General features: G+C 42.5%; 1 protein-coding gene across 1 annotated transcript in view; it reads left to right on the top strand.

Annotated features, from left to right (window-relative positions):
• Nucleotides 1–16918, top strand: part of LOC143974426 (FYN-binding protein 1-like) — a 449689-nt gene that overhangs the window by 310913 nt on the left and 121858 nt on the right. Inside the window, exon 12 of the mRNA XM_077475803.1 lies at nt 14420–14504. Coding sequence (XP_077331929.1) covers nt 14420–14504 — 85 coding nt within the window. The remainder of the gene's footprint in view (nt 1–14419; nt 14505–16918) is intronic.

The raw sequence follows: 16918 nt of genomic DNA, 5'->3' as shown, positions 1-16918 counted from the left end.
CCCAATTAATATCTTCTAGCAAGGATCGTAGGTTAGAGAAGTTGGCTCTTTTGAAATTCAGAGTCTTTGTATTCCCCTTATGTTTAATATTTGTGTAATTTATACTGAAGCTAATTGACCTGTTTCCTAAATTGCCCTGTTTTTCCACATCCGTGATCAGGTCTGTATGTTGGTAATCTGTAGGTGTAGTAATGCTTTGTTTCTAGTTGGCACTTCTACCATCTGACCCATGAAATTGTCCTGCAAGACATTTAGGAACTGGCAAGCCTTATGCCGTGTACACATGAGCAGAATGTCCGACAGAAAAAGTCAGATGGAAGCTTTTCATCGTATATTCCGATCGTGTGTATGCCTCATCTGACTTTTTTTAATGAAAATTCTGACAGACATAGAAATAGAACATGTTTTAAATACTGTATTTTCAACAGAGCCAATTCCTATCGGGAAAACTTCTCGTCTGTATGCTGTTCCGACGGACCAAAAACGACTGGCTATTGAACTTCCTTTTTCTAGTCCTGTCGTACGTGTTGTATGTCACAACATTCTTAACGATCGGATTTTGGTGTGATCATGTGTATGCAAGACAGTTTCAGCGGAACTCCGTCAAAACTCTGTCGGAAAAACCTTCAGAGTTTATTCCGACGGGAAAACCGGTCATGTGTACGTGGCATTAGACGAGTGCACTGTTCCTTCCGCCCAGGGTATGTCTGGATAATTAAAATCCCACATTATAGTGACACTTCCCACCTTTGCCGCTAATCCAAATTGTGATAGGAGGTCCGTCTTCCCCTCCTACACCAGGGTAGGGGGCCTATAGCATACTCCCAGGATTACTTTCCCCTTAGTTTCATCCCTTTGGAGCTCTACCCATAAGGATTCCACCTCCTCCCTTGCTCCCTTAGCGATGTCATCTCTCACATTCACTTGTACATTATTCTTGATATATAGGCATACCCCTCCCCCTTTTTTACCCTCTTTATCCCTGCAATAAAGGGAATACCCTTAAATGGTTGCCAGCCAATCAAGAGAGTTGTTGAACCAAGTCTTTGAAATTCCCACAAAATAGAAATCCTTCTTGTACAACAGTATCTCTAGTTCTCCCATCTTGTCCGCCAGGCTCCCGGCATTGGTGAACATTCCACGTAGTTTAGACCGGTCACATACTGTCTTCTTATTGGGTGTTCCAAGGTTGCAAATAGGACTTGTTACTATACTTACCTCAGGTTTATGTGCTTTAGTCAACCTACTACTAATGCCCCCAATACTACCCTCTGGAATGTGTTCCGCGTTGACTATCTCTACCTCTGGACCTCCCCTATTGCCTGGTTTAAAAGCCCCTCTACCTTTTCGCCCATCTTCACTCCCAGCAGATCTGCACCCTCCTCATTTAAGTGCAGTCTGTCCCTTCTATAGAACTGGTGACTGTCTGAGAACCCAAACCCCTCCTTTCTACACCAGCTGCACAGCCACTTGCTTAATTCCCTAATCTCCCTCTGCCTTTCTGGTGTGGCTCGAGGCACTGGTAGTATTTCTGGGAATACTACCTTGGAGGTCCTTTTCCTCAATTTAGCTCCTAAGTCACTAAAATTGTTCTTTAGGACACTCCAGATTCCTTTGGCTTTGTCATTGGTTCCATTGTGCACCATGACAGCCAAGTCTTCCCCAGCCCCTCCCAGTAATCTGTCCACCAGATCCGTGATGTGCTGAACTCGAGCGCTCGGTAGACAGCATACAGTTCAGCGTTTCAGGTCTTTGTCACAGATTGCCCTCTCTGTCCTTCTAAGAATTTAGTCCCCTAACACCAGAATCTGTATTTTCTTTCCCTTCACTTCCCCCCCTCTCTCACTGGAAGAGTTATTGCCCTGGCAGCTAGGGGAGTCCCTCAGCTCCAGCAGTGTCCAGCCCAGGCCCCCCTGGCACTTTCCCATCTATCCTTCCTGACTGTCACCCATCTCTTTTCTAGTGCCTGCACCTCTTTGCCTCGACCCGCTTCTGTGCTGGTGCCCAGCTCTCTTTTAGTATGAAGGGTCTTCTCAGTGCTGACAGTTGCTTCCCTAGATTCAGAAACTGGGCTTCCAGGGAAACCATGTGCTTACATTTTGCACAGCAGTATTCACCCTTGATCAGATGATCAATGAACGCATACATGCCGCAAGATGTACACCGAGTCGCATGTCCACACCTGCCGGGCATCGTACCTACTAATTTAATGAGGATTGGTGATTATACCCTGTCCAAATGAACTAAGGATTAGCTTCCTGACACAAATACTCAACAATACACAGGTACTCAACAATACAATACACAGGTACTCACTGTCCATGTGCACACACAGCCCATGTGCACTCACAGCTTACATGTACATACAGTCCATGTGCACTCGTACCCCACGTGCACTCGCAGCTCATGTGTACTCACAGTCCCTCTCTGTCTAGTGTTGGATGAACACTGAAGATTTTGCTATCAAACTGTTACTGTTACTGTTACTGACTGATACCTAGGCTCCCCAGATCCTAGGTATCCTAGATAAGCACCTCGATTAACATGTTTGCAGTGTCTACCCAAGTCTTTAATTCATTTTTGACAGACTTTCCCTTCACTGACTTTGTTGTGTCTCCCAGAGGACTACATTGCTAAAGGCAATCAAACTCAGTTTTATTCCATTCTATATACACCAGTTCATTTACTTTCACTTTTGGGCTATTCCTGTAATTTCTGCTGTCAGATGTGGATCCATTCTCTCTGCTGACCTACATGTCCTTAGAACAACAGGAGGATGCAGCAAGTCTGTGGCTCTAGCACTGCTAGTGGCATGTCCTTACCACTTCTCTCAGTAGGTACTTATAGAGCTTGGCGAGCCAATGGCTCTGCAAGGGTCAATAATCTGTCCGTTGTATCACTCTGGTGCAAAATTTCTTATCTGTAGGCCCTGCCTGTAACACTACTTCCTGTTGCATGCTGACAATGCTAAGTGACTGTAAAAGCAGTGTTACAACTCGTCATGTGGTCAACATTCAGCCGCTACCTCTCATTGAGAAGCAGTGTTACGGCTTGCCATGTGCTACAATACAAAGCTGCTACCTCTCAATGATAAGCAGTGTTACAGCTTGCCATGTGACCTACCTTAGTTGGCCATCAGGCTATGTATTAGGTCTAAGCATGCCTTCTGCAGACCCCCAGCCAACTGAAGGAGCTATTGTGGTAGGCTGATAATTCTGTTTCTAAGTTAAGAGACACTGGCTCTTTGGAAACACCCCACCATATGTTATCTATGATATATAAAACGATTGAAAAAATCTCACACTCATATCACGCTTCCTGACTATAGTACACTTTGATCACATGACTTGGAGTCTGGGGTCTCCTCTAAGGACTGGAGCACTGCCTTTTTTTTTTTAACAAAAAGGTTGGTCTTTATTGAAAAAAGAAAACATGGTATGATACAGATAACTCTCGACAAGAGATATAGCAGTTGCATACAGTGCAATGACATACATGTGAGGAACATAGGAAATAGAACATATTGCCACAAGTTAACAGGTGCCACACGCCTACAGAATAGTCATCCATTAATCAGGGGGACCATGAGAGGAGGGGGGAGAGCGAGAGAAGGCTCCTTCAAAATACACCAAAGTTGACATGTCTGTAGGCAATAAGCGTCTATCGACAGATGGTCTGAATGGGATCAGTCCATGGCTGCCAAATTCGCTCATACTTCAGGGGACATCCTCTACTCATATAGGTCAGTGTTGTGATGAAAATGGTATTTCTATATACCTGACAAAGACCAGCTAGGTGTAACTAACGAAATTACAATACTCACGAAACCCTTTATACTAATGCTGCAACATTAGGAGACAAACATCCTTACAAACACAAGGAGAGACTAGTCGAGACCAAAGTTCAGGAGTTGTCTAATATATTGTGGGAGGGACTGCATTTTATATGCACCCTTATCAGCCAATCATTGCATAGAACATGGGTGTGGTTAATACATAGGCGTACATTATACACCATCTTTACATATCATTACATATCATTACTCATGTCATCTGCTTCTGAATCACAGTCATGGGATATGTGGCCCAGACATATTGTGACACAATATCTTTATTTAGACAGCATAGAATGAGACTGCCTATGCAAGCTATATTTCCTTATGTGCATGTTTACAGAAAAACTTCCACAGTCTGCAGATACATAATCTAAACCAGCTAGTAAAGTTACCCAGATTAATCCTATATGAACTTACAAAGATGGAGTCACTCTACTTATACAGAGGCAGTACAGCATTAACCGAGTTTTCCCACACCCTTACAGTGTGGGGCAAATGGGAGGTCCATTTTAACAGGATCTCCTTTTTGGCATAGAAGAGCAGAAGCGAGATCGGTATCTTAGTGTATCTAGGCCTTTTCTTATCATCCTGTACGCCCAACAGTGCAAGTTCAGCTGTCAAAGGAGACTCCATCTGAAGGCGAACATTAATATACTCCTGCACCTCAGCCCAGTAACAGGTCAGCCTGGAACAGGTCCAAAACATGTGTAAATAAGTGCCTTCAGGTGAGTGACAGCGCGGACAATTTGGAAAATGCAGCAGATAGATTTTGTGCAGTCTAGTACACCCTATGCAAGAATTTAGTTTGTATCAGTTTGTCCCTAGAGGATATCACCAATTTAGAGCAATTCTCAAAACATTCCTCCCAGGTCTCTCTATCATAATTTCATATTTAGTTAGGTTGAATAAAGACACCAGTCCACCCAGTTCAACCTGAGTGAGTTTCTACAATTGTCCCTATCCCTGTACATTACACACTCACATTGGTTCCTACCCTCAAGGAGCCCACAATCCAAGGTCCCCATTCATATACTAGGGCCAATTTTGGACAGAAGCCAATTAACCTACCTGCATGTCTTTGGATTTTGGGAGGATACTGGAGTACCCAGAGGAAACCCACACAGGCACAGGGAGAACATGCAAACTCCAGGCAGGTAGTGTCGTGGTTGGGATACGAACCAGCGACCCTTCTTACTGCTAGGTGAGAGTGCTAACCACTACACCACTGTGCTGCCCTATCCAAGTTAAGTAAATCTGCCTTCCATTTATTCCACAGGGCATCCATTTTAGGCGAGTCTGTCTGAAGGATAGCCAGGTACAGTGCAGGTTTACTGAGGGATTCCTGCGCCAACAACTCCTCAATAGGGTCTGCCTTAAGGCTGGGGGGTTGATGGGAATTGCTCTGAATGCATGGCGCAGTTGGTGCTTTCTGAATGCCATCCATGCAGGGAGACCATATTTTTCCACGAGGTCACGAAATGAAATAAGGGAGCCGATCTGTAGTATATCTCGCAACAACATGATGCCAAAGCGGGCCCAAAGTTGTAGATCTGGGATTGTCCTGAAGTGAGGGAGAGAAGGGTTTCCCCACAGGGGACAATAGGGGGACCATCGATTAGGACACAGGAATCATCGCCTGGCCACTCCCCACACCTGCAAAGTCGCCCCAGTCGAGGTTGGGAGGGAGAGTTATGCCGGGGGGCCCCTGTATACCTAATTACCAAGTTACGTAAGAGATCCTATTATGGCCACCTATAGGCAGACTGCCACATTGGCCCTTGACTGCTCAAACCACCATCTTACCATAACAAGCATAAATGCCCAGTAATACACCAGTAGGTTAGGCAGGAAAAGTCCACCACAGCTTACAGTAAGCTGAAAGTAGTTGTAAACCCTTAAAAAAAAAACTGCAATACAAAGGCATAATGAGCTAATATGCAGAGCATACTAGCTCATTATGTATTGCTTACCTTACATCGAAGCCCCACACCCATCCTTGACCCTCTCTCTGGCCGCGGACATCTCTCCCGGAGCTTACTTCCAGGTATCGCGGCTCCGTCACTGTGATTGATCACTCTGTGTATGCGCGTGGGAGTTGGCGATAATGGCACATCTAACATGGCCAAAGGTTCTGCTTTTTCAGGTGCAGTATATTTGGATGCAGGGTAGCCTACCCTGGGTAGGTCCTCATGAGGGTGTCATTCTTCAAGCTCAGGTCCACACCAGATCTCTACAGAGGGACATACTTAGCCAGGTTGAAAAAAGACACCAGACAACCAATAGGAAGGCAAAAAACCCCAGCAAAGCATGATCCAATTTGCTCCAGCAGGGGTAAAATGTCCTTCCTGATCCCCAAGAGGCAATTGGATATTCCCTGGATCAACTTTACCTATAAATAGTAGTTTACAGTTATACTATGTGTATCTAGGAAAAAATCCAGGCCTTTTTTAAAACAATCTACTGAGCTAGTCAGAACCAGCTCTTGAGGGAGTCTATTTCACATTTTCACAGCTCTTACTGTAAAGAAGCCTTTTTGTATTTGGAGATTAAATCTCTTTTCCTCCAGATGTAGAGAGTGCCCTCTTGTCCTCTGCGATGACCTTAAAGTGAATAACCACTACACCATGTTCACTATATGGACTACTTATGTATTCATACATGTTGATCTTATCCCCCCTTAATCTCCTCTTCTCAAGAGAGAATAAATTCAGTTCAGCTAATCGTTCCTTATAGCTGAGCTCCTCCATGCCTCTTATCAGTTTGATTGCCCTTCTCTGCACTTTCTCCAGTTTCCTAATATACTTTTTGTAAACTGGTGCCCAAAACTGAACTGCATATTTCAGATGAGGTCTTACTAATGATTTGTACAGGAGCAAAATGATTGTAAGATACATGCATGTTTTTAGCCCCAAGGGCATAAGTTTATATTTATCAACATTAAACCTAATTTTTTCACACAGTTGCCCAAATAAACAGTGCACTGAGGTCAGCTTTTAAGTTGGAGACATCTTGTAAGGATGTTATTCCACTGCATAGCTTGGTGTCTTCTGCAAAGACTGAAATTTACTTTTAATCCCAGACCCTATATCCTTTATAAATATATTAAAAAGTAAGGGTCTCAACACTGAATCTTGGGGTACACCATTGATAAACTTAGACCATTCTGAGTATGAATCATTAACCACTGCTCTCTGAATACGGACGGTCTTTTAGACAATTTTCTAACCATTTATTTTCACTGTACCTTACACATTAGCTGTGTGTGGGGAGCTGTGTCATGTTTTTGCAAAATCTAAGTATACTATAACCACAGCCACGCATTTGTCTAAAGCTTTGCTTACCTTCTCATTAAATAAAATCTAATTTGTTTGACAACTTCTTTCTTTCATGAATCTATGCTGTCTTTTGCTTTAACCAATTCCCACTCGCCATATAGCAGAATGATGGCCGGAAAGTGGTTTCATTATACTGGCTGGGCGTCATCACAGGATTCGGCGGTGTGGTGTGTCAGTCTGACACAGGGTAATCCCCAATCCTGGTAAAGAGCCTATGACGTAGGCTTTTTACCATGTGATCAGCTGTGTCCAATCACGACTGATCACAAGGTAACCAGGAAGAACCATTAATCTGCTTTTTCTCTACTCGCACTGACAGGTACGAGTAGATGAGAGCTGATCGGCTACTCTCTTGATCGGGGGGGGGGGGGGGTCTGCGCTGATAATTAGCGCATTAATTATCAGTGCAGGCCCGTCAAGGATGCCTACTAGAGACCACCAGGGATGCCAACTGGAGACACCAGGTGAGCCTACCAGGGATACCAATCATTGCCCATTAGGCATCAGCGATGCCTGTCAGTGCCTTCTAATAAGTGCTGCCTGTAAGCCATCTATCAGTGCCACCCATCAGTGCTGCCTATAAGTGCCCACCAGTGCCACCTATGAGTGCCCATCAGTGCCACCTATGAGAGTCCATCAGTGATGCATATCAGTGCCACCTATGATTGCTCATTTGTGCTGCTTACCAGTGTCACCTATCAGTGCCCATCAGTACGGCATACAGTGCCTTTTAAAAGTATTCACCCCCTTTTACATATTTTGTTACATTACAGCCTATTGTTCAATATTTTTTAATCCGAATTAAATGTGATGGATCAGAACACAATAGTCTAAGTTGGTGTTATAAAAAATATACATAAAACTGTTTTTCAGAAATAAAAAACTGATAATTGGCATGTGTGTATGTATTCACCCCCTTTGTTATGAAGCCCATAAAAAACTCTGGTGCAGCCAATCACCTTTAGAAGTCACATAATCAGTGAAATGATGTCTACCTGTGTGCAATCTAAGTGTCACATGATCTGTCATTACATATACACACCTTTTTGAAAGGCCCCAGAGGCTGCAACACCTAAGCAAGAGGCACAACTAACCAAACACTGCCATGAAGACCAAGGAACTCTCCAAACAAGTAAGGGACAAGGTTGTTGAGAAGGACACGTCAGGGTTAAGTTATAAAAAAATATCCAAATCTTTGATGATCCCTAGGAGCACCATCAAATCTGTCATAACCAAATGGAAAGAATATGGCACAACAGCAAACCTGCCAAGTGACGGCCCCACACCAAAACTCATGGACCTGGCAAGGAGAGCATTAATTAGAGAGGCAGCACAGAGACTTAAGGTAACCCTGGAGGAGCTCCAGAGTTCCACAGCAGAGACTGGAGTATCTGTACATAGGATGACAATAAGCTGTACGCTCCATAGAGTTGGGCTTTATGGCAGAGTGGCCAGGAGAAAGCCATTACTTTCAGCAAAAAACAAAATGGCACGTTTTGCGTTTATGAAAAGGCATATGGGAGACAAAATGTATGGAGGAAGGTGCTCTGGTCTGATGAGACTAAAAGTGAACTTTGTGGCCATCAAAGACGCAAACCCAACACATCACATCCCCCAAAGAACACCATCCCCACTGTGAAACATGGTGGTGGAAGCATCATGCCGTGGGGGTGTTTTTTTTCTTTAACAGATTCTCACCATATATACACAGCAACATAACAAATACATTGGAAGAATAAAACAATAATCCACATAATAATCAAATACTACATAGCACCTTCTATGTTTATCCTATTAAAATATAGTGCCGTTTTTTATAGCAACCTAAAAAGATAAATAAATATCCACAATCCTCAGAAGCTATGCCCAAAATCACCTTATCCATTTTCCGTTTCCTAATTCAAAAAGAAAAGACGAAAGAAGAAAAAAAAAAGGGGGGAAGGGAAGGGTGGCCCTAATGAGCAATGGAAAACTAGTTTATCAGCTATCTAACAATATTATCTATACCCAACTATCATGAATTGAGCAAAGTCAAATGGGGATGTTTTTCAGCCCTCGGACCTGGGAAACTGGTCAGGGTTGAGGGAAAGCTGGATGGTGCTAAATACAGGGATATTCTTGAGTAAAACCTCTACCAATCTGTGTGATTTGAGGCTAGGATGGAGGTTTACCTACCAGCAGATCAATGACCCCAAACACACTGCTAAAGCAACACTTGAGTGGTTTAAGGGGAAACATAAATGTGTTGTAATGGCCTAGACAAAGCACTGGCCTCAATCCAATAGAAAATCTGTGGTCAGACTTAAAGTGCTGTTCACAAGCACAAACCATGCAACTTGAAGGAGCTGGATGAGTTTTGCAAGGAGGAATGGGCAAAAGTCCCAGTGATAAGATGTGGCAAGCTCATAGAGACTTCTCCAAAGTGACTTGGAGCTGTGATAGCCACAAAAGGTGGCTCTACAAAGTATTGACTTGAGGGGGGTGAATAATTATGCACATTGACTTTTTCTGTTATTTTGTCCTATTTGTTGTTTGCTTCACAATAAAAAAAAGTTGTGGGCATGTTCTGTAAATTAAATAATGCAAACCCTCAAACAATCCATCCATCAATCCAGAAAAAGAGAGAGAAAGCTGGGTGATGCTCATCTTTTCTCTCACATGGAGATATATAGTGTGGAATAGTTGAGTGATAGAGAAGCATTGTAATTGAGTATCTCACATTTATATATATATATGGTCTGATTTTATATAGATTCTTCTGTTTGATATTTACATTCATAATCATTTTTTATAATTATTTTATTTGTTCAATCCATCTCCACATTCTGTATTGCCTTACACAATAGCCTTGGGAGTGTGTATGTAGAGGACGGGTGCCCAATTTGCCCATTTTGAGTGTATGGTGTGTACATACACTCATTATACGAAAATACTTTATATGATCTGATAGCCTTACTGGATATTATAGCCCAAAATAATATATGTAGCGTGTTCTCAGTATCAGAGAAGACACAGATAATCCTGTCTTCCTTTTGCTTAGAGGGTCTCTTCCTCTGGTGGTAGAGAGGAATTTGGAGACCCCTTTAATACTGATCTAGTTCATATAATTTTGAGGTAGCGCCTTGGGCCCTATATCTTCTTTATAAAAACTTTACACAACATATATAGCTTGAGGAAATGGAACTACATTCTATACAGAAATAATTAAATCACAAATTGATTAATAAGTCCATGTGACACATACAGGTACAGGTGTCTTATTTATATTTTATGAGCATGATTGCCATCAATTAAAAATTCAGGAATTTAACTATAAACTTTTGCCCCGCGATACGGGTCTCTCTGTTACTTTAAGCCCAACTCCGGGCACAATAAATTTACCAGCATTCACATGTTGAAGTATTGCCCTTATGTAGAGCCCTTTTGGGAAAAAATTAAAAAATCTCAGTTTAAACAAATGAACAAAAGACATACAACTTGATTCCTGGGACATTCTATTCTACTAGAGTGTAGCTCCCATCTCTATTTTAATGCACCCAAGGACCTCATTTCAAAACACCATTTCCGGCCTCATTTACATAACTTATAGGATTGATCCAAAAGACACAGATCCATCGAGTTCTATGTGTCTAGAAAAAAATTCACCCACAATTCCCATAGCCCTGTATATTCTGCTTCCCAAGGAAGAAATCTGAATGTTTATTTGAAGCTGTCAATACTCACAGCTAGTACCACTTTCTGGCGGTGGGAGTTTCACAAACAGTAAAGAACCCTTTCCACAATATAAGGTTAAACCTTTCTTCTAGCCTCTAGTCATGGCTGCATGTTAATTTCAGGGACCTTAGCATAAATTGTTTATTACAGTTACTGAAGTCACCTTTTGATATCTTAGTATATTGTAATCATATCCCCTCTTACTTCTCCAGGGCAAATAACTATTCCATATAATCGATCCTCATAGCTGAAGCCCTCCACCCCCCATTAATTTCCCCCCCCCCCTTGCTAATTCATCCATGTCTTTTCTGAGGAATGGTGACAAAAATTGAATTGCATTTTTAAGATAAGGACTAACCAGTGTTGTGTAAAGGGGCAGGTTTATTGATTTATGTCTTTCTTAACACATAGGAGTATTTTGCTAGTTTTGTTGATGTTTGGCATGGAATGCTATTGCCAAGTCTGTGCTCCACAAGCACCCCTGATCTGTTTTTTTCCTTTTCACCTTTCCCTTCCTGGTTTTCAGTTAACCTTGTTTTGTGACAAATGGAGAAACCTTTTACCCTGTTACGATTATCTTACTGACAAGTAACATGATTTTCTTATTATAAGTTTAGTTTTTCTACTTTGACAACTCCTGTTAATCCTAGCACTTTACTTAACACTTCAATTTGCCTGTTACACTTCTTTAAATTGTATCTATTTTTAGTGCATCTGGACATATCTCAACATGCTCTAACTTCATTTAATTATGACCTTTCATATTTAATCAAATCAAAACTACATTTAAAAAAATCTAAATCCACATCTTTATTATTTTAAAAAATAGTTTTAATGTTTTGTGTGGACATGCACATATGTGAGCATTCTGTTGAATGTTCTGTTGGATGTGCTCTCTATACTGTCATATTTTTGTAATAACAATTGAACTGGAAAAAAATTCCGAACAGTTTTAAAGGCTGCATTACAGCTGTGTTATACTGAGTCGGAGAGGCTTACAATCAAATCTACACTTAAGAGTATAATGTACTGGATCGAGGTGTCACTATACATGTTTGATATATAGGTATTATGGGGTTGATTTACTAAAGGCAAATCCACTTTCCACTGCAAGTGCACTTGGAAGTGCAGTCGCTGTGTATCCGAGGGGGACATGCAAGGAAAATAAAAAACAGCATTTTTGCTTGTACACGATTGGATGATAAAATCAGCAGAGCTTCCCCTCATTTCAGATCCTCTCCTCAGATTTATAGCGACTGCACTTCCAAGTGCACTGGTCGTGCAAAGTGGATTTGCCTTTAGTAAATCAGCTCCATTTTCTCTCTTAACAACATCTATCCACCTGGAACATGGCTTGATGGAAACAGTAATTTGCATTTAGTTGCACAGATACACAAAAAGTTTTGGGGTTGATTTACTAAAGGCACTTTGCACTTTGCAGTTGCAGTTCACTCTGCAAGTGCTTTTGCAGAGGTAAAGCTTTACTTTCCAAAGAATACCCAATCATATGCAAGAAAAAAAATATCTTTTTTTTGCTCATGTTTGGACGTTGTAAGTCAGCAAAGCTTTCCCTCATTTATGAAGCTCTGGAGCAACTGCACTTGCAAAGTGTGCAGTCTATATGCTTTAAGTAAATCAATCCCATTGCGTAAGTGGGTACTTTTGAAAGTCTGTGAGACAAAAATTTGGGGTAAGACAAATGCAATAGTAGTGAGTGCAGGGGATAGGGGTATTAGTCAACTTGAGTGCAGCATGCCAAACTAGTGGAACTTATTGTGTCTGGTTTAGTGCTCTAGTAAACTAAGGGGTTTTCTAATAGGGTACACAGTGTGCCTTGGTGACAAACATGGACAACATTGGTAAAGGTAAATAATGTCATAGCATTGCTGATGTTAGTGGGAGGAATAATGTTTTCCTCAGTCAGTGGTGTCGACTGGAGGAAAAAAAAATTCAAAGCGTTAGTGGTGTCGGTTGTAAGAAAAAATGGCTCAGTCTTGATTATGTAAATGGGAAAACAAAATGCTGCAGAGTTGTTGGTTTCTTTGATATAGTTACAGTTTTATTGATATGATTACTGGAAAAGGAGTTCTCTGTGTTTTTGAAAAGCCATGAAGACGAATAAAGCTCTGCAAAAAAGAGTCAAATCTGTGACATGTACCATCAACTGCAACAGCCCACAGCAGAGTCTTTTTTTTTTTTTTACCCCTTTCTCATGCTTCACTCGTTGGTGTCCCTGCCACCTGGTGTGTGTACTGGTTACAATACTTAACATAATTTTTTACAATAGTTATATAATTTTCTCAATCAGAGCCTGTTTAATACAATCCCCCATGTCCGCCGCTGGGGGAATTGATGGGCCCTCTGGTCTGCGAGTTTTGCCTGTGGTGGGGGTGAGCTGATCTTCTTAATTTCACGTTATTTATATTGTATATAACTCCTTGAGACATACATCTCTTGCTCCGTTTTATTCATGTTTCATTTAAATGTATTATCTGCTTTATAGATCATCCTCCTGATGAAACTTTTTTTCCACGAAACTAGTTGAGGGAATTTGTGTATACTCCTCTTCATTTGAAACTCTTCGGGGGAACCCACCAGTAGTTTGTCAATTGTGGTGTACACTATTTATATATTTTTTTAATGTATTGTTTGTTTAATTGCTTTTTGTCTATTATTAAACTTTATATATTTTTAATTATTATTCATTCTTTGATTACCAAGTACCGAGATAGTCCAATCAACAATCCTTTTGGGTGTGGTTGCACAAGGGTCAGTATGAGCAACTGCTCTGGCACCTACATACCAGCCAATTTTTCTGAATTATGAAGGTGTTTTCTAACTTCTTATTAGGACAAATTCTATCCAGAAGACAACAATGAAACAGATTTTTGGTAGAGCAATGAAGTGTTAGCCCCGTGTACACACGGTCGGAGATTTCGACAACCAAATCCGTCGGATTTTTTTCCGTCGGATCTTGTCCGAAACTGTTGCATACACACGGTCGGACAAAGTTGTCGAAAAATCCGATCTTTCAGAACGTGATGACGTAATTTTGTTACGATGGGACTACATTCAGGCTAGTAGCCAATAGCGTTGATGTAGGAATTTGATCTGAGCATGCGTGGCACTTGGTCCGATCAAAATTCTCTACACATGATCGGAGTATGTCCGATCGGACCAGTTTGTCGGGAAATATTTCCAACAAGTTGTAAAATTGGGTCCGACGGATATTCCGACGTAATCAGTCCGACGCATACAACACACAGTCGGATTATCCGACAACACGGTCCGATAGGACACATTCCGACGGATTCTCCGACCGCGTGTACAAGGGCTTGAAAAACACAATTACACCCTCCATCACAGGGTCAGAAAGTGAGAGAAAATTTTCCTCATGGGGTCAGAGACAGACTAATATACTTAACATACATTTTATATTTTTCCCATTGCATCCAAAACATTATTTTTGTTGGGGCTAAAGAATTGAATACATGATTTTTGTGTGCTAATTTGGTTATTTAATTTATTTTAACAGTAAACCTGAAGTACCAAAAAGGGAGAATTTAAAAATCACGAATACTCAAGATAGAGAGCTGAAGGAAATGAGGAAGAAATTTAAGGTATTAAAATGACCTTAAACCTTATTGGTTTAAACCTTGTTTAATAAACTAACCATACAGTATTATATTATGATGTCATTTTGAAAGTTTTCACATTTCAGCCTTTTTTTTTTTTTTTTAATAACCTTTGTTCATTCTCTAAATATTTAAAATAATCTGTACCTGTTTTAGTACTAAGTAATACCATAAAATATTCCGGTTGTTCACTTCTACTTTTGTCATTTCAGTTAAAAAGGCAAAAGAGTGATTCCAGTGGCACATATTTCATGGTTTTTAACTTAGTGGTTTAACATATAGCAAATGTCTCCATAAATATAGTCTCCATAAAACACAGATACTTCCATCTTCTGGCACCTATCCCAGCAGAGTGCTTCACAAGCACAGTTTAATGTTTTTTTCTTTCTTATTAGTAAAGGGGGGAAACAAAAGAGAGCAGTGCTAGCAGAGAGTACCACTTGCCATCTAATAGGCTGGAGGTAGGTGGGTGGGAGGTTGTTTGCATATCAACTGGAGAATGTTTTGGAAGATTGCTCATCCTGTAAACAGGTGGCTGGTGGTGATGAGTGGGACTGCAAGACCTAGAAAAAATGTTTAGACTTTACCATAAACAGTGAGTTATAAAAAATATTTAACCTTATAGCCACTTGCTGCCCACTCACAGTACATTTACTGCGAGCGGGCGGCACAGTTAGGCACTAAGACATACCCGTATGTCACCACGTACTTCCTGGTTTTCGAGTGCACATGCTGACCTGTGCTGTGATTGGCTAAACCACAAGTTTGTCAACAGGTTTCAGCCAATGATTTCGGCCATGAATCTGCTGATTGACTGTAGCCAATCACAGCACAGCCCTGTGTCTTGTTTGTAAAAAGAAGATACAGGATCTGGCCAGTTCTCCCTCCCTGAGCTCTTTTCATTCAGGGAGAGAAGACAGATCTTGCGTGAGTAAAATCAGCACATATACACGTGCACACACTTGTTTGGCACATTTAACCCCTTGATTGCCCTCCAGTTAACCCCTTGATTTCCCTGTCACCAGTGTCATTAGTACAGTGTACAGTTTTTATCACTGATCACTGTATTAGTGTCACTAGCAACGTCGGATAGCATCAGAGTCAGTTAACGTCCCTCCCAGCAACTGTCAGTAAGTGCCAAATTTCCCGCCACACTTTTGGCTTCACACTATAAGTTGCTGATCACCGCCATTACTAGAATAGTGTCTGTAATGCCGCGTACACACGATCAAACAAGCGGGTGGAAAAGTCCGGCAAACTCAAGTCCGCCGGACAATCCCCCGTGTGTAGCCTCCGGCATACTTTTTTGACCCGAAAGAACGGCGGACTTAGAATGCCGTGTTACACTCCAATCTTCCCGCCGGCCTCGCATTTCGGCGGACAATCCGGCCGTGTGTATGCCAGTCCGCCGTACTTTTGAAATGAGTGGACTTTTCCCGCCCGGAGAAAAGTCCGCTCATTTCGAGCAGGTCTCCAGGTAGGCGGGGCCCGCGAAGAAGACGCCGCCGGCCCCACCACCTGGTATGGACTTAAAGGGGAACCCCAACGCCGAAAAAAATCGGCGTGGGGGTGCCCCCCAAGTCCACATCAGACCTTTGTCCGAGCACGCTACCGAGCGAACGCCCCCCCCCCCTCCTGAGCCGTACCAGGCCGCGTGCCCTCAACATGGGGGGTGCCTTGGGGAAGGGGGGGCCGCGCGGCGACTTATATAGGGACAAGGGGCGGGGTCTTCGGTGGATGTCACATGGGTTGATGTCACATGGCGACAGTCCCAGCATCCTCCGGGACTGTGACATCGTAAGGGGGCGGGGTCATCATGTGACATGAACCCATGTGACATCCACCGAAGACCCCGCCCCTTGTCCCTATATAAGTCGCCGCGTGCCCGTTCCCTGTCATTGTGAGCGGAGGACTCGGCGAGGCAACATCTGAAGAAGAAGAAGAGAAGAACAGAAGAACGGAAGGCGGCGGCGGCGACAGAAGACCAGGCCACCGCCTGTAAAAGAGCTATAAGAAGAACCGAAGAAGGGGACAAGACCCCCGAAGTCGGAAGAAGAGGCCGGCGGCGAGGAAGAAAGCTGGGCTCCTCCGCTAGCAAAAGAGCTACAAGAAGATAGCGGAGGAGTCCGGCGAGAAGACCCCCGAAGACGGAAGACCCCCGGAGCTGTGCAATAAAGTATTTTATCTTATGTGTTGTGTTTTTTTTGTACTTTTATTTTACAGGTGAATGGGTAGGGGTATATTGTACCCCATATTTATTCACATAGGGTGGGGGGCCGGTATTCGGGGGCCCCCTTATTAAAGGGGGCTCCCGGATTCCGATAAGCCCCCCGCCCGCAGACCCTGACAACCAACAGCCAGGGTTGTCGGGAAGAGGCCCTTGTCCTCATCAACATGGG

This window comes from Lithobates pipiens, unplaced genomic scaffold (genome assembly GCF_037356315.1).
Source record: "Lithobates pipiens isolate NorthernLeopardFrog02 unplaced genomic scaffold, aLitPip1_a1.2 Scaffold_13, whole genome shotgun sequence".
NCBI classification, from domain to species: Eukaryota; Metazoa; Chordata; class Amphibia; order Anura; family Ranidae; genus Lithobates; species Lithobates pipiens.
This window is presented reverse-complemented; position numbering and strand designations above follow the sequence as displayed.